Source organism: Pelobates fuscus, chromosome 9 (assembly GCF_036172605.1).
Source record: "Pelobates fuscus isolate aPelFus1 chromosome 9, aPelFus1.pri, whole genome shotgun sequence".
Taxonomy (NCBI): domain Eukaryota; kingdom Metazoa; phylum Chordata; class Amphibia; order Anura; family Pelobatidae; genus Pelobates; species Pelobates fuscus.
In genome coordinates this window covers 22,402,640-22,429,394 of record NC_086325.1, presented here as the reverse complement: position 1 = coordinate 22,429,394, position 26,755 = coordinate 22,402,640, and the positions used below count along the sequence as shown (strand labels likewise).

General features: G+C 44.1%; 1 protein-coding gene across 1 annotated transcript in view; it reads left to right on the top strand.

Annotated features, from left to right (window-relative positions):
- LOC134572484 (complement factor B-like) overlaps positions 1-26,755 on the top strand; it is a 47,979-nt gene that overhangs the window by 14,067 nt on the left and 7,157 nt on the right. Inside the window, exons 6-13 of the mRNA XM_063431473.1 lie at positions 3,187-3,320; positions 4,158-4,296; positions 5,463-5,594; positions 6,719-6,817; positions 7,312-7,449; positions 8,516-8,610; positions 24,725-24,845; positions 25,276-25,420. Coding sequence (XP_063287543.1) covers positions 3,187-3,320; positions 4,158-4,296; positions 5,463-5,594; positions 6,719-6,817; positions 7,312-7,449; positions 8,516-8,610; positions 24,725-24,845; positions 25,276-25,420 — 1,003 coding nt within the window. The remainder of the gene's footprint in view (positions 1-3,186; positions 3,321-4,157; positions 4,297-5,462; positions 5,595-6,718; positions 6,818-7,311; positions 7,450-8,515; positions 8,611-24,724; positions 24,846-25,275; positions 25,421-26,755) is intronic.

Here is a 26,755-nt window from a genome sequence, read left to right as displayed (position 1 = left end):
AACTTATAAAATGTTAATAACTTGTTTCTGATCCTGGGTCTGGTGAGTCTGCCGTGTCCAATTAGCTGGCGTCGGGATTAGCCTGAAGTCAGCCCTCCTCTCATGTGGACCACAGTAGGTAACTATTCTCATACGTGTTAGCGTGGGGCAACCTATGGGCAGGTTATACATGCATGCAGGGCCCAGAAAATTGAGATAACATATCAAAAACATGTAAAGAGTGAAAAATACCGCTGGTTGGAAATGATTTGGTATGCCTGTGGAAGTCTAGTCATTGTGGCTGGTAGGTTGCGGAGAGTCAGTGGTTCAGCCCATGCCCGTCGGATAAAGTCCCACTAGCCAGGAAGAGTGTTCATTAGTGAGCATTGTCGCTGATCTCCACCAGCTTTGCGTCGGAGCTCCTTGCTGCTTAGTCACCTCGCTCTTCCTCCTTGCACTCGTGTGCAGGGCCTTGTTTCGGGTTCCGTCTCCGGTATTCAGTGGATTGTTAACCCGTGTGGTACCCCGGTTTGCGGCTGCATTCTGGAGGGATGGGGTCGAGCTCTGCTGAGCGCCGGTTCTCGGGTAAGGTGAGTAGCTGGCATGGAAGGCTGGTTTAGTTGTCCCGCACCCATTAAAGTGTGAACGACGGTGTTTGCGTAGTTTGGCAGCCTTTCTGGATGCCTGTGGTGGGTGCCTATAATGGCGCCGACGGGTCGCTGGACGAATCCATGTAGCCACTAGTCTTGCTGCCTGGTGAGAAGCCATTCCACATTTCTACAGCATAGTCCAGAGGCTCTCGCAGAGCCGGTCGAACTCCCCCAGGGGGTGCGTGGGTGGTTGGGCGTATGCGCTCCGCTTTTGGGGCCTTCGCTGGGCGGCCATCGTAGCTGCGTCCCAGTGGCTTGATGGTTGCTGGTGCTGTTCTGGCTGTGTGGGGCAGTCCCTGTTTCGGTTTTGCTGCTGTGTCTCAAGCTTTAAGTTTTATGTGCCGGGATATCCCTCACCGGCAGGGGGGGGAGGAATTGTACCGGGGAGACCTCCAGATGAGTGGCTGCAGGCGGTGTGGAGATCGGCCGCTTCCCTCATTTTGTCTGAGTAGGCCTCGGATCTATCCCTGTTTAGAGTCCTCCGATTTCGGTTGCGATACTTGAGTCTGGGCTCCACGGTTTGGTGCTCACTTCCCTAGGTCCCCCAACCGTCAAATTGGTGGGTTTTTGCCCTAATTATGGCTTATTAAGAGCGTGACCTCTCAGCATGGTAGCTTGGCTCCGCCCCCTCGAGCTTCTATCTTCTTTCCTGGTCTTCTTCCTTTTAAATCCGCAGGTGAACGTGCCTTTTAAATCAGGTGAACTTGCATGCGCGAGCCACGCCGGGCATAACGTCATAAATCATGATGCACGGACGGTTCCAAGCTGGGACGAAAGTTAACTTTATTGACAATTTACACAGCCGCATCTCTGAAATTACGAACTTTGAAAAGTTCAGAGTCTTTGCGGTTTGTGTTTACGTTCATGCCTTATCTTATCGCTAACAGAGAGAATACTAGCACAGATAAAAATGTATATAAATTGGACCTGATGTTAAAAAGGAAATAAATTATGAAAATAAAAACCCATATATATGAATAAAGCATGTATGCAGAATAGTCTTTTTATATATGTATATAATAGGCATAAATTAAAACCTGATTGTCTAGTAACATGGAGTCATTGGAAGAAGACATCAGGAGCATTTTATGTAGAACAGGAATTGTTTCATTCGATCAAAAATAAAAATCATTATAAAAATAATAATCATGGTAATTTCACAAATGAGGGATTTCATATTTCAAAAGAGAAATTCTTAATCATTAACATATATCTTTATAAATGGCTGATTTTCTTATAATGTTAAAATGTATCTTATCGGAAAATCTAACTCAATGTTTAAATAAAATAATAAATAACAACAAAACGAATCAATCAATCAGAGGTATATAGTACGGTTCAAAAATACAAATTCACAATATGTAAGAGATATCTAAAAATGCATAAAAAACACAAAATAATTTTATATATATATACGTATATATATATATAATTCGAAAAAGTGCATATATAAAATTCCATTTAAAAATTCCATTAAAAAATTATAGGAAATCACATATAAAAGAAGTTGGAAGGGGGGAGACAAAAAGATGGTGAGATAAAAAAAGGAAATTAATGACATGGTATACAGTACAAAATTAATTCTATAAAAGCCAGTTTATCTAAATCTGTATTTATTAATACCATTAAAATGCTCTAAAATCCTTATGTGTCATTTTCTAATGGGGTGTCCAACATATTGCACATTGCACTTACATTGTAAGAAATAAACCCCATATGCGCTTTGACAATTAATAAAATGCTTAATTTTAAAGAGTTATTTCGTAACAAAGTTTTGAAATTCTGTAATTTTATTTGCTTGAAACTTGCATGTACTGCATCTCCCACATCTAAAAAATTTCCATTTTGCATACTATACTGTTTTCTTATTTATCATCATTTATTGCTAATTTTTCTTATTTATCATCATTTTATTTTATCCATTCCTCCCCCATACATTTTTTAAAATGTCTATTTTTTTTCCCAGAGATCTGATTCATCCTTTTTGTTCTATTAACTTACTATAGAGATTTGTTTATTAATATTGTTTTTTGTTACTCCTGATCCACAGACTTTGTCATATGTTCTTTTTTATGTATAATTTTTTTTAAATTGAAACATAATTGGCGATTAATGAGACATCACACTGAAAAAAAGGCTAAAAAAGAGAGAAAAGAGGAAAAAATAAATAAAAGGGAAAGGAATGGGAAAAAGAAGGAAAAAAGTAAAAGGAGAAGAGAAAAAAGATAAAACAACTTGACTCAAATACATTTTATTGATGTTCTACTGAATATTGAATACACATATTTTATGTCTTGTACACCTCTCTTATTTCAATAAAATTCTATAAAAATAATCTGATATAGAATTGCTTATAGCTGGATTTTGTGAAAGCGTTTTATAATGCTAAAATGAAAACAAAACAGATCTACTTTAAATCATAATTTGTATGTGTAAAATCATAACTTGTTAATCTGTTAATCTGTGTAAATAACTGACAATGAAACTGGATTATTCCACTTGTGTATATTCTCTCATATATCTCTCCTAGTTTATAACGCTCTTTCTTTTCTATCAGATTACACACCACGAAAAATACACATAAAGAAAGGGGACCCCATGAACATATTTCTACTCCTGGATGCATCGAAAAGCGTTGGAGAAACAAATTTTGAGATAGCAAAAGAAAGTAGTCAAATATTCATTGAGAAGGTAAAATACAGTGATGGACTGAGAGGGGGGGAAATATTTTAGGGCTGAATAATTTATCCCATAATGTTTTATTTTTATTATTCTTTATCTGTGGCACCCCATATATACAGAATAGGGGGTGCTTCAGCAATAGTCAACTCATTTTGAAGGCTCAATGCAATTGTAGAAGCATTGCCAACAGTTACAATCAGAGCGACAGATCTATATAATATTTTAAATATAGCACATTATCTGTCACTGGCATGCTATCCAATACAAAAATCATTTAACATAGAAATAGCGAGTTTATGGGTGTCATTGGTTTCGACTTCTTTTTCTCTGACATAGTGCGTTCACTGCCAGGGGAAGCCAGCCTGCCACATGTGATAAATATTACTGGTCTTTAAAATGACTCCCTAGGGAAACTGAAGTCAGCGTGGCTATTTACATTGCTTAGTGAATCAAGGTGTATATATAGAGTGTTTTATATGAGTAATGAAGGGGAGGGTTATATAGGTGTAGTGGAATGATGGGTTATATATGTATAATAAAGCAGCTGGTTATATATGTGTAGTGGAATAAAGATATATATATATGTACTGCAGTGGTGGGTTATATATGGGTAATGCAGTGGTGGGTTATATAAGAGCAGTAGAATGGAGGGTAAAATGGGTATTACAGGATGGAGGTTATATATTGTACAGTGCTACGGAATCTGATGGCGCTATATAAATAATAAAATAATAGTAATAATAATAATATATGTGGCGTAGAATGGAGGCTTGTATCCCGTGGAGCTGACTGGAGGGTAAGTGGACATCTTGTATGTAAATGAACTGTACAAATGTATTTCTGAAGGTTTCTTCTTTCGATATCGAACCCCGATATGCAATCATTTCCTTTGCTTCTCTGGCAATCAGTATTGTACGTCTGTCCGATGAAGAGAGTCTGGAGGCAGACGCGGTGATAGAAAAACTTAGTGATTTCACCTATAGAGGTTAGTGCCGTAAGAAATAACTAGTAACATATAACAGTATAGTGTATCGTGTTACCCCTATGATAGACAGCTATACGATACAGTGTCATGTGTTGCATTTTAAGTGTTAGTTTATTTTCCACCTACAGACAACAATAGAACATATCTGGGTAGTGGAGATAGGAAGTGATAGCAGGATTGAAGATTTGAGGTGTTTTATAACCTTTATAAGGCAGTATAGCGAGGCTACTGGATTTAGGATTTGAAACCTATGTGTCAAAGCAAAAGAACAATGTGATTGGTTGGAACAACCCAGCCAATCATATTATGCTGACAGCTATAACGCACTGACATACGTTCTTCGTGTTACACCTGCTGATGGTTTTTATGCGTCTACGTTACATATATCAAAATAATTTGCATTAGACGCTTGACCATTGGTAATCCTAATTTACAATCTAAAACATAGGAATCCCAAGATTCAAACAGCATGTGTGTGTGTTTGTCACCTCTCTCTCTCTCTGGTCCTTTGACATTATTTCATTTTAGCTTTTCTACCCATAATTTTTAAACAGATTTTGGTGTCAAATGTTCCAGAGGGTCAGAGACTCAGAATGGCTTGGTTTGGAACTAGACACCTCACAGAGCCTGACAGCCACAATGTGGTCTCTTTAATATTAGCCAAAACATTAATTTTGCTCTTTGCCTACATTGTAAGCTGCGGAGAGTGGTGCATCCTGCCCTGTTCAGTGTGAATGGTAGATTTCTAGATCCCAATGTATTCACTCTCAGCCTATTCAGCTTTCGTATCCAAGCCCATAAAGACATTACATGTTGGAGTATCAATTTAATGATGAAATAAGAAAGGGAAAACACAATGAATTCACAACTATTTAATATATTTGTATACACTTTTAAAATATTGTAATATTTCAAAAAATAATTATATATTTTTTATAAATAGATATTTTTATATAACAAAAAAATAAATACATTTTAAAAATGTATCCAAAAATAGTAGATCATTTGAAATTTGATAACGAGTAATTTACATAAAAAATAATATTGACAGAGACAAGAGGTAAAGAACAATCTAGTAAAGGGAGTAAAATTGCAGAGATTGGAGACATTGGACTAGGTGTTGTTGCAGAACAAGAGTTCCATCTGATCTCCTCTCATTCTCCAAGAACACGAAGATAAACGTGGAACAAACACGCGAGCTGCTCTTCATGCTGTGAATGAGATGCTGTCTTTGCAGCACCTGAGAAACAAGGAAAACTTCTTGGACATTCGAAATGTCATTCTGCTCATGACTGATGGTAAGAGCATTCACACCGTGCAATAATTACTCACTGCCCACAATTATCATTCGCTTCTTCCTCCACTACAGAGGGATAGACTTTACCTTTCATTTCTTTACTGAATGATAGCCTCCATCATACTTCTCTAGTGAATGATAGCCTCCATCTCTTGTTCCTCTGAATGATAGCCTCCATCATACTTCTCTAGTGAATGACACCCAACATCTCTTGTTCCTCTGAATGATAGCCTCCATCATACTTCTCTACTGAATGATACCCACCATCTCTTGTTCCTCCGAATAATAGCCTCCATCATACTTCTCTAGTGAATGATAGCCTCCATCTCTTGTTCCTCTGAATGATAGCCTCCATCATGCTTCTCTAGTGAATGATACCCACTATCTCTTGTTCCTCCGAATAATAGCCTGCATCATACTTCTCTACTGAATGATAGCCTCCATCTCTTGTTCCTCTGAATGATAGCCTCCATCATGCTTCTCTAGTGAATGATACCCACTATCTCTTGTTCCTCCGCATAATAGCCTGCATCATACTTCTCTACTGAATGATAGCCTCCATCTCTTGTTCCTCTGAATTATAGCCTCCATCATACTTCTCTACTGAATGATAGCCTCCATCTCTTGTTCCTCTGAATGACAGCCGCCATCATACCTCTTTAGTGAATGATAGCCTCCATATTTTATTCTTCCATAGAATGGAGGTTCCACCTTTTACTATACAATCTATTACTCTACTGACTGACATAATTAAACTCTTACTCCTCTACTGACTGATAGAATCAAACTCTTACTCCTCTGCTGACTGGAAGCATCCACCTCTTATACATCTGAATGCTAGCTTCCACCTCTTATTCCTCCATAGAACAGAGCTTCCACCTTTTACGTCACAGAGTAATAACCTCAAACTCTTATTCCTCTACTGACTGACAGCGTCCATCTCTTACTCCTTTACTGACTGATAGCCTCCACCTCTTAGTCCTCTACTGACTAACGGCCTCCACCTTTTACTCCTTTACTGACTGATAGCCCACACCTCTTCTGAGTTACAATATACATATCTCACTCCTCAGAGTGCCTCCACCTCTTACAATATGTTATCTACATCACTGTTTGTCTCTCTAGGAAAGTACAATATGGGTGGAGATCCAAAGGTAGAATTAGACAGCATCAGACATTTTCTGGATATCGGAATGAAAGACAATATACGAGAGGATTTCCTAGGTAAAAAAAAACATTTTGTAGCAGAAATACAATATGTAATAATATAGCACAACAACAGCATATACACTAAATTAACTTTACCTATTACCTATTAACTATACCTTGTATCCCATGTGCTACGGACACTGTGTATATTATATAAACTATATCACGTACAATCCAATATATTATAAAAACTATACCACGTACAATCCTGTAGCATAAACCACACTCTGTATAATTCAAACGACACCACTTAGAATTCAATATATTTAATAAAGTGTACAAAATATAATCAACTACCACAGCCACACTGTGTATATTATATAAACTATGTCACGTACAATCCAATAACATAGTCACATTATACATATTATGTAAAGTGCTGTGTACCAGTTGGCAACATCAGTAGTGTAACATGCAATGTACCCGTAAAAGGCAGTGGAGTAATGTGTGTATTTGGTGAGTGTTACAGTCGGAGTCTTCATAGAGATTAATCCATGTCATGTTTACAGATGTGTACGTTTTTGGCCTTGGAGACGATATCAGTCAAACTGAGCTTAATAATCTTGCGTCAAAAAAACCTCACGAACAGCATGTCTTCCATCTGGAAGATGTAAGCAGCATGAAAAAGGCCTTCGACCATATGTTAGGTACGAACCGTGTCACGCGTTTTCCCATCTGTTTTTTTTTTAATGAGTTTTATCACAGATAAATAGATACAAAAAATCGTTAACAAACAACCATCTTTACATAAGCATTGATTTGGCACAAGTTGCATAAAACACACACAACAATCTATCTAACAGTGCAAAATATATTAATATATTGATAGACTGAAGGGGCGTTTTCTCCTCTGTATGCCCCCTGCAATCACTTGTTCTCTCTATAAGGTTATTGTTTTACAGACACTTTTTTTTTCTTTTGATGATTCCAGTGTGAGGTTTCATTATGTTATTATCTTTTATATGTTTTAAATTATTATTATTTTTTTTTATTTTATTTTTATATCTTTACCCCTTAAAATATTGTTGACACATTTTAGGGAACGCATGCTAGTTAATGGGGGTACTACTTATATTCATGGGCAGATTTGTCAGAGAAAAAAGATCATAAATCATGAGACTAGATTCCCTAAGTTTGACTTTGATTTTATATTTTGGATAAACTTTTTAAATGATTCCATATTTTTGGATAAATGCTTAAAATATATATTTTTTCTAAATATTTAAAATATTAAAATATTTTTCTAAATATTCGATAATTTTATGATGTTATATTTAATTTAACTATTTACCCTTTGCTTAGTCTCTCCTAGCTTACATTCACATTCCCTACTCACCCCATGTTCCCAGTTAGTATATACTTTCCTTCTCTCAAACTTTTCTATATTTTTACCCTACTAGAACCTCCACGTATATTAACTCAGTTTCTCCCCTAAAGCTCAGTATTACCCGGATTATTCTCTGTTCCCCTTTAAGGTGGCATTTTGAGAACACCCTGCAGTCTGTCACCTTACAAGCTCCTTCTTCCACATAATACGCTGTCTCTCATCACAAGCTCCTATTTTATACTCGTCCATCCCGTCTCCATCCAATCACATATGTGACCTCACCAACACTCTCACAGGACAGCATGGCTGTCACAATAGGGCCAAAGGTTTTAGAGCCTATTTTCAAATCTTCTGCCACTAACTGCATCTCTTCCTTGCTCTCTCAGATGAGACAGAAGCTATGGATATGTGCGGACTCAACAAATATCATTCAAATCAACCCACTGAGCTGTTTCCCTGGATCACTAAGATAAAAATCACTGTAAGCATGGCTGTCGGTACTTACTGTGAAACAGCACTAGGGAGTGTGAGGACCAAAACTAGAGCCCCCAAATGTAAAGTAATAGGGAGGGGGGGGGGGGGGGGGGGGCAGAGGGGGAGGGCAAAATCCATAGATAATGAGTTATCTTACTCACTGACAGATATTACTGAACTCTCTTACCAATAGACAGCCATTACTGAGCTCTCTTACCAATAGACAGCCATTACTGAGCTCTCTTACCAATAGACAGCCATTACTGAGCTCTCTTACCAATAGACAGCCATTACTGAGCTCTCTTACCAATAGACAGCCATTACCGAACTCTCTTACCAATAGACAGCATTTACTGAGCTCTTTTGCCAACCGAAAGAAATTACTGAGCTCTTTTACCAATAGACAGCCATTACAGAGCTCTCTCACTGACATACAACCATTACTGAACTCTCTTGCTGACTGATAGACAATAAAGAGCTATCTTGCTCACAGACATATATTACTGAACTCTCTTACCAATAGACAGCCATTACTGAGCTCTCTCCCCAATAGATACAAATTACTGAACTCTCTTACCATTACTGAGCTCTCTTACCAATAGACAGCCATTACTGAACTCTCTTACCAATAGACAGCCATTACTGAGCTCTCTTACCAATAGACAGCCATTGCTGAGCTCTCTCCCCAATAGATAAAAATTACTGAACTCTCTTACCAATAGATGAACACAAAAATAATTCAGCGCTAGTAATCACAAAATTAGTCAAGGTAGGCAGCAACCTAAATGAAGGAAAACCCCTCGGGTCCTTCGGTGGATAGATATAAAAAGATATGGAAGGGCTGCGCCAAATAAGGGTAGATAGTCCAGTAAAGTATTGCTAGGGTGCCAATAGATGGTCTAGGATACTTGATAGAGTTCCTCTGTGGATGCGTCTGGTGTAGACCGTTCCGTATATGTAAATACAAGAGAGATAGAGGCGACTAATGGTATAGTAGGAAAGTTCAGGGATAAACACTCTTTATCCCATTCTGAAGAAGCCACTTATGGTGAAACACGTTTATGGTTATTAATTCTGTATTTTATTGTGTATTTTAGATCAATAAAAGTTTTTGGGCTACTTTATTGTACCAATCCTCTTTTTATTGCACTCTCTATGCACTTTATTTTTTTTTGAAAATCAAGATTTTATTAGTAGAAAAGTAGGGATAGTGGTGAGCACGCAGGCCCCCGAGAAAACAGTTAGCGAAATAATGCAGTAGATTAATATTTTTACAGATGACATGGTTACATACAGGTGTAAACAAGGTTTTGTCCTATTGCTTTGTTACTTAACCAATAACATTGTGTAAAGTGTTCCTGTTCTATAGGGTGGAGTTCAAAGGATCTGAGCGTCAATATGTTTTGGGGCCGAGAGCATCCGAGTGTTTTAGGATTAAGTAAGCATAATAGCGGTCATAGGTATATAACAAGTGTGGTTCCGTGGTCGCAGTACCTTCCCAGACCGTCGTCTATGAGGGTATGTCGTACAGATCGATTTGAAGGAGGAGGGCGATCTACCTAGAGATCGTGTGGAGGAGTGAGTAGTGTTGGGGTGTTGTTAGGTGTATTGTGTAGGGACAGGGAAAATAGTGGGGGGGGCGATCCGTGCGGATCGAGGTCGTTGTGTAGTCAGTGTCCCCCTATCTCGTTTCATACGATTATGTTTTGGCTTCGCTCTTAGAGCAGTTGTGTCTCCCACCCTGAAGTGGGCATAGGTGGTCAATCGTAGGGAGCCTATTACAGTATCTAGTTTGGTAGTAGGTATATGGCCGGGAAGGGTGGTCATTTTCCAGGCAGATGTTCTATCTAGTAAGATGTATAAGAAGTGGAGCGATATGAAGTGAATAAGCCCCTATCACCAAACAAAGATAAATTTATACTTAGACTTTGCTGGATATGATTCAAATTTCAAATGCAACATGTAAAAGAAAAAAGATCAACAAAAGATCATAGTACAGATCTGTATGGACTGATATAAATTCATATGCGTATGTATAGTATAAAAATTAACAATTTATTGTATACAATTCAGTAAAAACAGCTAGAATATAGCTAAATAGCAGTAAAAACAAATTCCTGCTTACTGGAAATGGTGGTGAGCATAACGGTATATGTTCCCGTTTGCTCACAGCAAGACTGTCCCACACTGGGTGATGTCTCCTGAATCACACGAGTTGAATGGAGCTCCTGTTGTTGAAGTCGGGTCGGCAGGTGAGTGTAAGCTCGTTCTCTACTTCCGTATTCCCGGCTCGTATTTTGGCTCCGCCTCCTCTTTTGCGTGATTACGTGTCTGTCACGTGTCTGATTCCCTTGGTTGTGTTGCGGCATGACGGGGGTAAAGAGTGAGGAAGTTTGCCTGTTACTTGCCTGGTTTAGTGTAATCGTGGGCCTATCTTGTTCATGTTTTTCTGGGAGGAGGTGATGTAGGAGTTTGGCGTGTGTATGTTGTGGTGTCTCGGGGTTGCTGCACACATCCCAAGACCCTACTGCAAAGTTGGCCCATTAGTGGTGTAGAGTCCCCGGTGGTGTCTGTGCGGGGTGCACTTCGTTGTGGTCTCTGTGGGGGCGTGGTTGCCAACTCTAAGAGTCTTCCCGTGGCTGTGGTAGAATGAAGTCTAGGGTTGTCACTGTAGGGAGTGTAGGCTTATGTGCTCGTCCAGTCGGTAGGGATGTGTTCGTCTCTCGACCGTTTTGTGGCATATGTGTGGTATGTTAGCGTCTCAGTCTGATTGAGTGGGTGGGAAACAGTGGTCTCGGGGCGTAATGCGTGTATCGCGAGTGCTGCGGACGTATTACTGTCCCACGGCCCGTCTACCTCCCGGAATCCCCCTATGGTCGTGCACGGTAGGTGTACCACGGTGACCAGGCTTCAGCAAATTGTGTCTCCCTGCCCGTCAGTTCCGCTTTTAGGGCTTCGGCTGACCTGATGTCCTCGACTCTGTGGATCCATTCCTCCCGTGTGGGTATGCCTGTTTTCTTCCAATATACTGGTATGAGCGATTTGGCTGCGTTGAGTAGGTGGCGCATGATAGACTTCTTGTAGGTGGACACCGGTTGTGGGGAGATGTGTAATAAAGCTAATTCTTCCGACCAGTCAAGGTCATCCCCCAGGATCAGTTGGATGTCGGATTTGGTTCGATCCCAGTAGGGAACAATATGTCTACAGTCCCACCATATGTGTTGCATGGTTCCCCTATCCTCTTGGCATCTCCAGCATGTTGGTGGTGTAGTGTGGAAAATCCTGTGTAGTAACACCGGAGTGCGGTACCACATGGAGAGTAACTTATAATTCACCTCCTGGTAGTGGGAGCTAGAGGAGCTTTTATGCTGCCATATCAAGGCCTTGTCCCATTGTGTCTGCGTAAAGGTCTTGTCCATGGCTCGTTCCCAGTGTCGTTTAAAGGTGTTATTTTCCATGTCGGGGCTGGTTAGTAGATGTTGGTAGAGTTTCGAGATAGCATTCTCTAATGGGGTGCCATGCGAGCATAACTTCTCGTACCACGTTAGGTCTCTGTGGAGCTTATCTTTGTGTGGGAGTGAGTCATAGTAGTGCTTTAGTTGCATGTACCGAAAGACCGTCATATGTGAGCGCGGTCGTGTGTCTAGTAATGAATCTAAGGATTTCAGGTTGCCGTCCCTAGTAACTTTATAGATTGGGATGTAGTCCGCCTCGCCCAGGAAGGACCAGGCGTTCGGTGGCAGTCCTCCACCTATGTCGGGGTTATGAGCGATTGGTAACAAGGGGCTGGGGGTAGGGGAGACTTGTGTTGTTTCCCTGAGGGTCTCCCATGTGAGGAGGGTTTGTGCGATTGGATCGCCATCTACATTTCTGTTGGCTCTCGTCGCTCGTCTCCTCCAGATCGCCGCTTTCAGATTGGTGTCCCCACCTTCTCGGTCCAGGAGTACCCAATGTTTGGTCGTTTCTGTTTCATGCCATTCCAGAATCCTCTGTAACGTTGCTGCCTGGTGATATTTTCTGAAGTCGGGAAGTGCTAAGCCCCCCCTGTGTCTAGGCATGCATAGTATGTCGTGGCGTATCCTGGACCTCTCCCCTCTCCATACGTATTTGATAACCGCTGATTTTAGGGACGAAAAGAATGTGGCCGGTAGGGCTATCGGTATAGTCTGGAACAGGTATAGGGCCCTCGGAAGAATATTCATTTTAAGGACTGCTATTCTGCCGTGCCACGAGATGTGTGGGTGGGACCATCTTTTTAAGTCGGTTTCAATGCTCGACAGTAGCTTCGCGAAGTTGCGTGGGTATATGTCCCGGTGATTCGTGGTGATCCAGATGGCCAGATATTTCATCGCATCCGTGCACCACCGGAATGGGAATAGGGAGCCGAGGGCTGAGTATTCCGCCGTGGGCATGGTGATGTTTAGTGCTTCGCATTTCGCCAGGTTGAGTTTGAACCCCGATATTCGGCCGAACCTGTCCATCTCCGAGAGCACACATGGCAATGTGATCCGAGGTTGTGAGATAAAAAACAAAAGGTCGTCCGCGTATGCGGCCACCTTATGCTCCGTACCTTGCCAGGTGTAGCCGTGGATGTCTGGACAGTCCCGGATCGCCTGTAGGAGTGGTTCCAATGCGAGTGCAAACAGGAGTGGTGATAGGGGGCAGCCCTGTCTGGTACCGTTCGCGATACCGAAGCTAGCCGTCAGTGCTCCGTTGACCCTAACTGCCGCTCTCGGCTTACTGTATAAGGCAGTAATCCACGTCATGGTCCTCTGACCAATGCCCAAGGATCGAAGAGTTTGAAACATGTAGTCCCAGTTGACCCGGTCAAATGCCTTCTCGGCGTCCGTAGACAGTAGAAGGAGCCGTTTCTGAAATTTCTGTGCATGGTGTTGAATGGAGAATAGATGTAATGTGCTGTCTCGTGCTTCCCGACCCGGGATGAACCCTGTTTGGTCTGCATGGACCAGGCTCGGTAGTGTCCTTTGGAGTCTAGTTGCCAATACTTTCGTTAGGAGTTTCGTATCTACATTCAGTAGAGAAATCGGGCGATAACTACCGCATTGTTCCGGGTCTTTGCCGGGTTTGAGCAAGACTGTGATTGTTGCTGTCAGGGATTCCGTGCCGAAGCTGCCTCCTTCCGCGACTTTGTTGACTGCTTTCATCAGCCAAGGCAAGAGTGTCGCGGCGAAGTGTTTATAATACCCCGTAGAGAACCCGTCTGGTCCTGGTGCTCGTCCGGTTTTCGTGCTCTTCAGCGCTGCTGCCAGGTCTTCTGTAGTGATCGGCTCATCTATTGTAGCTGCTGCCTCAGGATTCAGCCGTTTTCGCACATTACTCTCCAGGTACGCTCTAATGAGTGACGATGAATCTCTTCTGCGTGCCGGACTTTCCGAGGTGCGAAGGTTATAGAGAGCATTGTAGTATTCCCGGAATTCATTTGCTATTTCTTCTGGGTACGGGGATGTATTGCCCTTTGCTAGACGTAACTTTCTCACCTGAGTGCGGGGTGTGTCTCCTTTCAAAAGGCGGGCGAGAAACGTCCCACCTTTATTTGCATGGGTATAGAAAAATGTTTTGGATCTCTGGAGCGAGCGATGGTATCTTTGTGTGAGTAGGGTCTGCAAAGTTTGCCTGGCTTCTGTCAGTGCATTGTAGGTCGCGGATAGCTGGGAGCGTTTGTGTTGCAGTTCGAGGCGTGTGATGGATTTGTACGCGTCTGCCATCGCGTTGGTCAGGTCTTTCCGTTTGCGCGTTGCGATACTGATTAGTGTACCCCGAATCACGCTCTTGTGGGCTTCCCACACTGTCACCGGGGACATCTCATCCGTTCCGTTTTCGGCGAAATAAGTTTCTAGTGCCCGTGAGATTTCCCCTCTCACCCCAACGTCTTGGAGTAGGGATTCATTCAGGCGCCATGTCCATGTTGCCGGCTTAAATAGTGGAGATTCCAGTTCCACCCGGACTGATCCATGATCCGACCATGTGGCCGGTTCTATGGTGGCCGTCCGTAGACGGGAGAGTCCTTCTTGTTTGACGAATATGTAGTCTATTCGGGAGTATCGGTTGTGTATCACCGAATAGTGTGTATAATCTTTGACGGAAGGATGAATCGTTCTCCAGCAGTCTACCAATGTCAATTTATCCAAAGATTTGCGGATGGACCTGATGCGGGATTGAGATAGGCAACTGTGGCCAGTAGATGAGTCCATGAGAGGATCTAAGGGGGCGTTAAAATCCCCTCCCACTATTAACGCCCCTTCCGAAAATCCGTGGAGCTTGTCCAGTGTCCCACGTAGGAATTGCATTTGTTTCGAGTTGGGGGCATATATGGTTGCAAGGGTGTACAGCTTGTCGGCTATTATACCTTTCAGGAAGAGGTAGCGTCCTTGTTCGTCAGCCATTCTATCTAGCTCCCGAAAGCCTAGGTTCGCAGCAAGTAGGATCGCGACCCCCGCTCGGCGAGCCGTCGGATGGTTGTTGCAGTAGCTCACTGGGTAGTGAGTGCTCCTAAGTTTGGGAGCCGCGTTCTCCTTGAAGTGGGTCTCCTGTAGCATTGCTATCGAGATGTGTTTCTGTCGCAGGGATCGTAGCAGGTAGGAGCGGCGTTCCGGGATGTTCAGGCCCCTGCAATTGAGGGTCATGACGGACAGGGGTGCACGGCTGTATGCCATAGTGCCTTCGTGTCCCCTCGTTTCGGTCCCCAGTTGGAGGGTCCGGGCGAGATGGGCAGTCGGGAGAGCAATGCCAGCTAGTGGTGTCTGATATGTGACTATGAGGTGTACTGTTTTATGTGCCTAGGTGTCAAGATCGGGACAGGGATCCAACACGCAGAGTACAAACAGTAGCCAGATACGTATACCGGACCTTAGAATGGCCGGACTAACGTAAGTAGTACAGTATAGAATGGTCAAAGACAAGCCGAGGTCGAGGGTAACAGAAGACAGGTAAGCGAGAGACAAGCCGAATCAAGGGTAACAGAGATAAGCAGAGTAAGGTAAACAAGCCGGGTCAAAACCAAAAGGGATAATAGAATACACAAGCACTGAGTGACTAGAACAAGCTAGAACCACGACAGGGCAATGAGCTAATGAAAGAAGCTCTGTTAAATACCCTGTTCAGAGCAGTAACCACGCCCCCAAGGCGTCCTGATTGGTCCTGCAGCCATTGACTGACAGGTTGTTCCGGGGGAGTGTCCTGATGACTACTTCCTGCCTAGATGCTGTAAAAGGCAGTCACTCCCTCGCGGCCGGCCTAGCATGACCGGATAGACCGCGGGGAAGGGAGCCATCAGACCGTCTGGATGGAGGAACAGCTAAGTCTCTACCTCTTTCGGAGGTAGAGACCACAGGTACCCTGACAGTACCCCCCCTCTCAGATACGCCCACCGGGCGGAATGAACCGGGACGAGATGGGAAGCGAGAGTGATACGCCCTGCGGAGACGGGGAGCATGAACATCCTCCTGAGGTACCCAACTCCTCTCCTCAGGACCATATCCCTTCCAATCAACCAGATATTGTACTCTCCCCCGGGAGATTCGAGAATCAATAATAGAGTTAACCTCATACTCCTCCTGACCCTCCACCTACACGGGGCGAGGAGGGGCTATTGTGGAGGAAAATCTGTTACATATGAGTGGTTTCAGCAATGAAACGTGAAACGAGTTCGGGATGCGTAAGGTATTAGGAAGAGCTAAACGATACGCAACTGGATTGATACGGGTCAGCACCCTGTAGGGTCCAATATAACGAGGAGCGAACTTCATGGAGGGCACTTTTAAACGGATGTTCCTCGTGCTCAGCCATACCCTATCACCTGGAACAAAGACCGGAGCCGCCCTTCTACGTTTATCAGCGTGTTTCTTGACCAACATAGAGTTGTGCACAAGGATTTGTCGAGTTTGATCCCACAACTTCCTCAAATTGGCAACATGAACATCAACCGACGGCACCCCCTGGGAAGGGGAATCCGAAGGAAGAATAGACGGATGAAAACCATAATTCATGAAGAAGGGGCTTGAATGAGTAGAATCGCAAACGAGATTGTTGTGTGCAAACTCCGCCCAAGGAATCAAACCGACCCAATCATCCTGGTGTTCAGAAACAAAGCATCGTAAATATTGTTCAATTTTCTGGTTGGTACGTTCAGCAGCTCCGTTAGACTGAGGATGATAGGCAGAAGAAAAGTTTAATTTAATACCAAGTTGAGAGCAGAAGGACCTCCAAAAGCGGGAAACAAATTGGGAGCCTCTGTCCGATACAATTTGAGAGGGTATCCCATGTAGGCGAAAAATCTCCTTAGCGAATATCTCTGCCAATTCGGGAGAAGACGGGAGTTTAGGCAGGGGAATGAAGTGTGCCATCTTAGTAAACCTGTCAACCACGGTGAGGATAACAGTCTGTCTTTTAGAGATAGGTAGATCGACAATAAAGTCCATGGCCAAACAGGACCATGGTTTTTCTGGAACCTCCAAGGGTTGCAGGAATCCACATGGAAGCGTATGGGGTTGTTTGGTTTTAGTACAAACTTCACATGCAGCGATGAACTCCTCAATGTCCCTCCGTAAAGCAGGCCACCAGAAGTCCTTAGAGATCAATGCGTAAGTTTTGCGGATACCAGGATGTCCCGCCATCTTGCTATTATGTAAACACTGTAAAAGTTCCAGTTGAAGAGCAGGAGGAACGAAATGACGGCCCGCAGGAGTCTGTTTAGGTGCTAGATGTTGCAACTTAATGATCTCTGCCAGTAATGGAGAATGAATCCTGAGATTCGTATTAGCAATGATATTGCATTTCGGAACTATAGAAGAAAGAACTGGTTCAGGTACAGTAGAAGGTTCATATTGGCGAGATAATGCATCGGCTTTAGAGTTTTTAGAACCAGGTCTGTAAGTCAGTACATAATTGAAGTGAGTCAGGAATAAGGACCAACGAGCTTGTCTAGAGGATAAGCGCTTAGCCTCCCCAATATAGGACAAGTTTTTGTGGTCCGTCAAAATCGTAACAGGGTGTAGGGTCCCCTCCAACAAATGTCTCCACTCCTTTAAGGCTTTAATGACTGCTAACAGTTCCCTTTCCCCGATGTCATATCTGCTCTCAGGCCCAGAAAATTTCTTAGAGAAGAAACCACAAGGGTGTAACGGTTTATCCACCCCTAACCTTTGAGACAGAACAGCCCCAACTGCTGTCTCAGAGGCATCGACCTCGAGCAAGAAAGGCAGAGTCGTATCAGGATGGACTAGAATGGGAGCCTAGGCAAAAAGTTCCTTGAGAGTCTTGAAAGCACCCAGAGCTTCCTTAGACCAGAACTTAGTATCAGCCCCTTGTTTGGTCATATTGGTAATAGGCGCAATGATAGAGGAGTATCCTTTAATGAAGCGCCTATAGTAGTTGGAAAAACCAATAAACCTTTGGATAGCCTTGAGTCCTTTGGGCAAGGGCCAGTCTAAAATAGATTGAAGTTTTACAGGATCCATTTTAAAACCCTCCCCAGAAATCACGTATCCAAGAAAGTCTACCTGAGACTGATCAAAACTGCACTTCTCCAATTTGCAATATAGACCATGTTGCAGCAGCTTGTGTAATACCTTTCTGACCTGTCTATGGTGAGTCTCAATCTCCTTAGAGTGTATTAGTATGTCGTCTAGGTAAACAATAACACAATCATGCTGAAACTCCCTAAGTACCTCATTAATCAAATCTTGAAATACTGCAGGAGCATTGCATAGTCCAAATGGCATAACAGTGTATTCGTAATGGCCATACCGGGTATTGAATGCCGTCATCCACTCGTGACCTTGCTGGATTCTCACCAAATTGTAAGCCCCTCTGAGATCTAACTTGGTGAAGATTTTGGAGCCCTTAAGACGATCAAATAACTCGGTAATCAGTGGGATAGGATAGGCATTTCTGACAGTTATTTTATTCAAGCCTCGGTAATCGATACAAGGTCTCAGCGTGCCATCCTTCTTCTTAATGAAAAAGAACCCAGCCCCGGCCGGAGAAGAAGACCTCCTGATGAATCCCTTTTCTAAATTCTCCCGAATATACTCTTCTAGAACCGAGTTTTCCTGAACAGACAAAGGATATACATGGCCCCTCGGAGGCATAGTGCCGGGTAGAAGCTTAATCTTACAGTCAAATGACCTGTGTGGAGGCAAAGAATCGGCATTCTTCTTGTCAAACACTGCCCTTAAGTCTAGGTAAAGGTCTGGTATTTGTCTTTCTGTGGACTGAGTAGGATTCTCCGGTATGTTAATATTAGCTAATGGAGAAACCTTGCACAAACACCGATCCTGGCAGCCCTGGCCCCACGAGAGTATCTCTCCTAACTCCCAATCGATAATAGGGTTATGTTTTTTCAACCATGGGTACCCCAGAACTATGGGAACGGAAGGAGACGAAATGAGCAGAAGAGATAAATTCTCCACGTGTAGGATACCCACATTTAAATTAATGGGTATGGTCTCACGAAAGATAACAGGGTCTAGTAGTGGTCTACCATCTATGGCCTCAACGGCCAAAGGTGTCTCCCTTAGCTGGGATGGGAAATTGTTCTTACTAGCAAAGGCTTGGTCGATAAAATTCTCAGCAGCACCGGAATCTATCAATGCCATAGCCCTTACTACTTCCTTCCCCCAAGTTAAGGAAACTGGTAGCAGAAGCCTGTGATCTTTATAATCAGGAGTAGAGGACAAAATAGAAACACCCAAGGCCTGTCCTCTAGAGAGACTTAGGTGCGAGCGTTTCCCGGGCGGTTAGAACAGTTCGAGAGTAAATGACCCTTGGCTCCACAATACCTACACAAACCCTCTCTTCTCCTGTGCTGTCTTTCCTCCTCAGAGAGGCGGGTATACCCTTTCTGCATAGGTTCAGTAAGCAAAGATATCGTGGAGTCAGGACTTGGAACAGCGGGAGCTAACCTAAAAGAAGGTCTCTGGTTCCCCTCTCGAGTGTTCTGTCTCTCTCTTAGACGTTCATCTATACGAGAGATGAACGAAATTAAATCCTCTAAATTCTCAGGGAGTTCTCTGGTAGCAACCTCATCAAGGATTACATCAGATAGGCCATTCAAAAATACATCCATATACGCCTGCTCATTCCACTTGATTTCTGCCGCCAGAGACCTGAACTCTAGTGCATAATCCACCAGTGTTCGGTTCTCCTGTCTCAGGCGCAACAGTAATCTGGCTGCATTAACCTTTCTACCTGGAGGGTCAAATGTTCTTCTAAAAGCAGCTACAAATGCATTATAGTTATAAACTAATGGATTATCGTTCTCCCATAGTGGGTTGGCCCATCTCAGAGCTTTCTCAATGAGTAGGGTGATAATAAATCCTACTTTTGCCCTATCTGTAGGATAAGAGCGAGGTTGCAATTCAAAGTGGATACTAATTTGGTTTAAAAAACCACGACACTTCTCAGGAGCCCCACCATAGCGTACTGGGGGGGTAATGTGAGAAGAAGCACCCACTGTGGCTACCTCTAGACCTGAACCGACAGGAGAAACAGGGGTATTACGTATCTCCTCTGGTGGTTTATTGGCACAAGCTAATAGAGCCTGTAGCGCAAGCGCCATCTGATCCATTCTGTGATCCATGGCTTCAAACCTAGGATCAGGAGCAGCCAGCTGACTGTTTGTACTTGCAGGATCCATTGGCCCTGTCGTAATGTCAGGATCGGGACAGGGATCCAACACGCAGAGTACAAACAGTAGCCAGATACGTATACCGGACCTTAGAATGGCCGGACTAACGTAAGTAGTACAGTATAGAATGGTCAAAGACAAGCCGAGGTCGAGGGTAACAGAAGACAGGTAAGCGAGAGACAAGCCGAATCAAGGGTAACAGAGATAAGCAGAGTAAGGTAAACAAGCCGGGTCAAAACCAAAAGGGATAATAGAATACACAAGCACTGAGTGACTAGAACAAGCTAGAACCACGACAGGGCAATGAGCTAATGAAAGAAGCTCTGTTAAATACCCTGTTCAGAGCAGTAACCACGCCCCCAAGGCGTCCTGATTGGTCCTGCAGCCATTGACTGACAGGTTGTTCCGGGGGAGTGTCCTGATGACTACTTCCTGCCTAGATGCTGTAAAAGGCAGTCACTCCCTCGCGGCCGGCCTAGCATGACCGGATAGACCGCGGGGAAGGGAGCCATCAGACCGTCTGGATGGAGGAACAGCTAAGTCTCTACCTCTTTCGGAGGTAGAGACCACAGGTACCCTGACACTAGGTAAGTTCTGAATACAGTTAGGGGGACAGGGATCCCTCGTGTCTTGTTTTGCGACCAGTTCTCGGGGGAATGTCTCCGCCTGTTATCTGTGCTTGGCTAGGATGTGTGCAGCCGCCACCAGTGGTAGTGTGGGCGAGAATGGGTTCGTGTGGGTGTGTGTGGGATTGAATGTGGGAGATGTACGTAGTGAGGTTCAGTGGAGTGGATGGGGGAGTATAAGGGAAAATCTAGGGTAAAATAAAATAAGGGTGAGCCAGAGGTGCTCTTCCTTAGGGGAGCGTCCCCAGCGGGGGAGGGTACCCCGCAATCTCCTAGAAGAGGAGAGTCACTTGCGCCGCAGCAGGAGTGGCCAGGTGTCCCCCCGATGGCCTGATCGGTGGGGGAAAAAACCTGGGGCTCCTCTGAGGATTTTGCGCCAGTGATAGTGTAGAGCGGTGGTTGGATTTCAATCCAGGGTTTGTGTGTCCTGAGTGTTATATATAAGTCAGGTTCCAGTCCGGTACGCTCCGTCCAGTGCCCTGCCCTAGTGTGTAGTCGTGGGTAGGTCAATCATATGGGGAATCAAACAGTATCATAGCATGTTAAACTCTGTGGATATTTGCAGTTACAATATCAGCAATAACAATAACAATATTAACAACCGGTGGCATCCCTTACCCACCCCTTCCGTAGAAGCCTCCCCTCGGGTAGTCTATCCAACCCCCCACCCCCCAGGCTAACCCCCATAGCCTTTGCCCCGGTATCCCGCCCAGTGTTTTGCGCCAGTAGTGAGTGTAACCCTTTATCTAGATAGGTGTTGAAGGTGGAGTTAACTGTGAATTGCGGGTGTGTTATCCCAGTCCCGAGTGATGTGTGTTTCTCGCTGGGAACCCTACATGGGTGGGTCCCATGTGTCCTTCCCGTGGCACCCGCTGCATGTATGTCACTCTCTACAGTTCCTATAGCGGTGATCAAGTTAATTGCACCCACCAGCCCCTAAATCATCGTTAACTGTCCGTTTATCTAACTCTGTACCCAGTCTGATGTCCCCATTCAGAGAGCATGAGATGCATATCAGCAGTAGTAGTTATGATGAATATATAAACATATGAAGAGACAGAATAGCAAAACATGTACACGATAATACGGTATTTGTGGGTACTTAGCAGTTGTGGGTAGTCTCTGGGCCCAGTTGCTGAAGGTGTCGCACAGTTCTGTTACAGCAACGGTGTTGAAGGCTGTTCCATGCGTGGCAGTGTCCCATGTGTAAACAGCGAAAAGGGGGGTAACAGTAGCAGCAACTGAGCAGGAACTAGGCAATCCATGACCCCGCACCCCCCCCCCCATTTCCTCCCAACCCAATATGGGTATCCCCGTGGGCCCTTGCAAACGCTTCTGGAGGGAGGGACTGGATTTCTTGGGTTGTAGAGGGATATAAGCAGCGGAGCCGTCGGTGCATCGTGTGTGAGGGAGTCATTGCCAGACAAGTTCACAGTTCCGGAGAGAGTTTTTCCAACACTAGGCAGGTGGCACCAGTGGTGTATTTGCGGCAGGATTCGGGCAGGTCAGGTCTATTGATAACGTTAGTCCAATGTCGTATAGCGACCCCGTACAAGCGTCAGCGAGGTTTGCAATTCTGGGTAGGTGGGCCTTGCGACATTACGGGGTAAGGGTCGCCTTAGGATGTGTGGGGTGGGGACCACCTGGTGGGACAGCGTTATCGCTGGTGGTCGTTATTCCTGTCCCCCTCTCGCTTCTCGGCGGTGGTGGGGTAGTTCCAGTGGGGACCGACCCCTGTGTCGGCGTGATGCTCGTTGCGGCCTCGGGCCCGCCTCCAGCGGACCCAGCACCCAATCCGGTACAGTCACATGCGGTAGGCCGAGATCCTCCAAGAACTTGGGGACCTCTTCCGGCCAGTGAATCGCTATCCACCCGTTCTGGTGTCTCGCCATGAGGGCAAATGGGAAGCCCCATTTGTACGCAATGTTGCGGTCTCTAAGGAGTGTGGTGATGGGTCTTAGCGCCCTTCTAGCTTCCAGGGTCATTGGGGACAGGTCATTAAATAAAGATACATGAGCCCCCTTGTATTCCCATGTGTGTTGGGATCTGGCCGCCTTCATGATGGCGTCCTTGACAGCAAAGGAGTGCAAACAGCAGATAATGTCCCTTGGGCTGTCCTCTAAGGAGCGGGGCCTGAGTGCTCTGTGCGCTCTGTCGTACCTGATCTCCATGGTGTTGTTGTCGGGTAAAATCAGGCGGAACAGGGCCGTCAGCTCGGCCTCAACCTGCTCCTCGCCCTCTGCTTCTGTTAGGCCGCGCACCCGGATGTTGCAGCGGCGCCCGCGGTTGTCCAGATCCTCCGTTGTTCTCCGAAGTTGTAGGAGCAGATTGCCCTGTCGGGCCACGGCTGTGTCTGTGGCGATCAGTCTGGTGTTCAGGGCCTCATGGGAGCGTTCCAGACCTTGCACGCGGGTACCTTGTGCCGTTACTTCTGCTCTAATGCCGGCTATTTCAGCTCGTAGGGCGTCCTGGATGGTCGTAGTTTGTATCAGTAGGTCTGCCTTGGTGACCATGTTGGCTGCTAGGACGCGGATTTCGTCCATGACCCCGTCCAGAGTGGAGGAAGACGGAGCTCCGGGTGTGGATGAGGCAGACGCCATTTTGGGGCCTTCGGTTTCTTTGCGTGAGTCCGCCGGAGAGTGGACAAAATCGTCCATTGGGCCCACCGGTTGATGTGTCTGGGGTCCCCTGGGGGTTCTTGGAGGGTCACCCCTACGATTTCTTCCCATTAGGAGCAGTTTTGGCCGATTAGAAGGGCTGTGTTGGGACCGGTGGAGCGGCATCCAAACCACGCCCCCCCTCTATGCACTTTAAACTTTTTTTTTTTTTTTACCTATTCCTGGCATTTTAACCTCTCCTGGTTACTTTTACTTCCACTGGCAATTTTAAAGTTCCAGTACTCCAAGAAATCCTAGGTGGGGATCATACCACCAGCGCCTATACATAGAGCAGTACCTCTGCTCTATCTTTGTGAGTATTATTTTATTTCCTCTACTACTCTCTTAACCTCTCACAATTGAGAGCACTATTGCTCCTTTTTATTATTCTATAATGGAGCCTTGGATCACCAGACGGTGCTGACGGACGTATCGCCGCTACATATCCTATAAGCAGGGATTATACCGCTGTACGCTATCCACACCAGAGCTGGCCATAGCTCCCTCAAATTTGAGTTTTTTACCTCTACTTATCTGCACACTGAACCACATCAAAATTGAGAGCACTATTGTCGCTTTCTGTCTTTCTTTTCCGAGTTCTGGACTACCAGACGGTGTTGACGGAGACCCCCTCCCTACATATCCCATAAGCGGGGATTATACCGCTGTAGGCAAACCACACCAGAGCTGGCCATAGCTCTCTTGAATGTGAGTTCTCTACATTTTGTTACCTATCACACCCTGAACTTTCCTACTATACCATTAGTCGCCTCTACCTCTCTTGTATTTACATATACGGAACGGTCTACACCAGACGCATCCACAGAGGAACTCTATCAAGTATCCTAGACCATCTATTGGCACCCTAGCAATACTTTACTGGACTATCTACCCTTATTTGGCGCAGCCCTTCCATATATTTTTTTATCTCTTACCAAAAAACAGCCATTACTGAGCTCTCTTACCAATAGACAGTCATTACTGAGCTCTCTTACCAATAGACAGCCATTACTGAGCTCTCTCACTGACATACAACCATTACTGAACTTTCTTGCTGACAGACAGACATTCTTAAGCTCTTTTATTAACAGACAAACATTATTGAGCTTTCTTGCTGACAGACAGACAGACATTACTGAGCTATCTCACTCATAGACAGTTAGACTTTATATTCTTTTATCCTCAATCCAGCGTCCAGGGGCACAAGAAATCTGCAAAGGATCCATTTTGACAAAAAACTTTATCCTGACGGCTGCGCACTGCTTTTACATTGACGAAAGACTAGATTATATCAAAGTCCAACTGGGAGATGGTAAGTGCTCGCTCTTTCTCAGCATTTTGTGAGCTGACATATCAGTCTATGAGGGATGCGTACATATATACACTTTAATAATACGATATAATCATGCGATTTGTACCACTAAATTTATTATATTATAATTTACCCCTTATAACATACAAAAGTCCAGCACAGAAATATATGAACACGTGTAATATGGCACCACTAACACAACCTGTAAGATCTAATGGTATTTTTCATAAAGCAGTCCATATTCTAAAATAATTTAAAGGTCTCATTGCTTGGAATAACAGCTAGCTCTATATGTCAGACTGCGGTAGGCTAGTATTTGGTGATGATATTGATCATGTGATATTAGTGAACGATATTCCTCTAGAATAAAATCGGACTGGTCTGTCTGTGCGTTTTTTTCCATTTCTTTCCTCTTTTTGCTCCTCGACAGGCCGATTAGTGAATGTAAAAAACTTTTATCGGCACCCTCTGTATGACCCAGATGCCAAGAAGGACAAAAATATTCCAAAGAACTTTGATTATGACATAGCGATTCTTGAGATGGAAAAAAAGATTTCATATTCATCGAGTGTCAGGTGAGAGAATGGTCATGGTCAAAATTAACAAAATATTCCTTATGGAGAAGCGGCATCTCATAGAAAACAGGGTAATGGGAGATAATTGTGTGCGCTACACTTGTTTTATAGTTTGTTGTGATGATGGCTAAGGTGCAGGGGTCAAGTCCTGGGGGGAAAAGTGTGGGAACTCACCCAAGATTCCCGCCCCTCCCCCTTAAAATTTTTTTTTTTTACACTCCTATGCATATAGTGCAGTGTGTGTATAATGAATGTAGTGTGTTTGTAGTGAATGCAGAGTATGAATAATAAATGTAGTGTGTTTGTAGTGAGTGCTGTGTGTAATAAATGTAGTGTGTTTGTAGTGAGTGCAGAGTGTGTCTAATGAATGTAGTGTTTGTGTTGTGAGTGCAGTGTGTGTATAATGAATGCAGTGTGTTTGTAGTGAGTGCAGTGTGTGTATAATGAATGCAGTGTGTTTGTAGTGAGTGCAGTGTGTGTATAATGAATGCAGTGTGTTTGTAGTGAGTGCAGATGTGTATAATGAATGCAGTGTGTTTGTAGTGCGTGCAGTGTGTGTATAATGAATGTAGTGTTTTTGTAGTGAGTGCTGTGTGTAATAAATGTAGTGTGTTTGTAGTGAGTGCAGAGTGTGTCTAATGAATGTAGTGTTTGTGTTGTGAGTGCAGTGTGTGTATAATGAATGCAGTGTGTTTGTAGTGAGTGCAGTGTGTGTATAATGAATGCAGTGTGTTTGTAGTGAGTGCAGTGTGTGTATAATGAATGCAGTGTGTTTGTAGTGAGTGCAGATGTGTATAATGAATGCAGTGTGTTTGTAGTGCGTGCAGTGTGTGTATAATGAATGTAGTGTTTTTGTAGTGAGTGCAGTGTGTTTGTAGTGAGTGCATAATGTGTATAATGAATGTAGTGTGTGTAGTAAGTGCAGTGTGTATAATGAATGTAGTGTGTTTGCAGTGAGTGCAAAGTGTGTATAGTGAATGTAGTGTGTTTGTAGTGAGTGCAGAGTGTTTATAATGAATGTAGTGTGTTTGTAGTGAGTGCAGAGTGAGTATAATGAATGCAGTGTGTTTGTAGTGAGTGCATAGTGTGTATAATTAATGTAGTGTGTTTGCAGTGAGTGCAAAGTGTGTATAGTGAATGTAGTGTGTGTGTAGTGAGTGCAGTGTGTATAGTGAATGTAGTGTGTTTGTAGTGAGTGCAGAGTGTGTATAATGAATGTAGTGTGTTTGTAGTGAGTGCAGAGTGTGTATAAGGAATGCAGAGTGTGTATAGTGAATCTAGTGTGTTTGTAATGAGTGCAGAGTGTGTATAATGAATGTAGTGTGTTTGTAATTA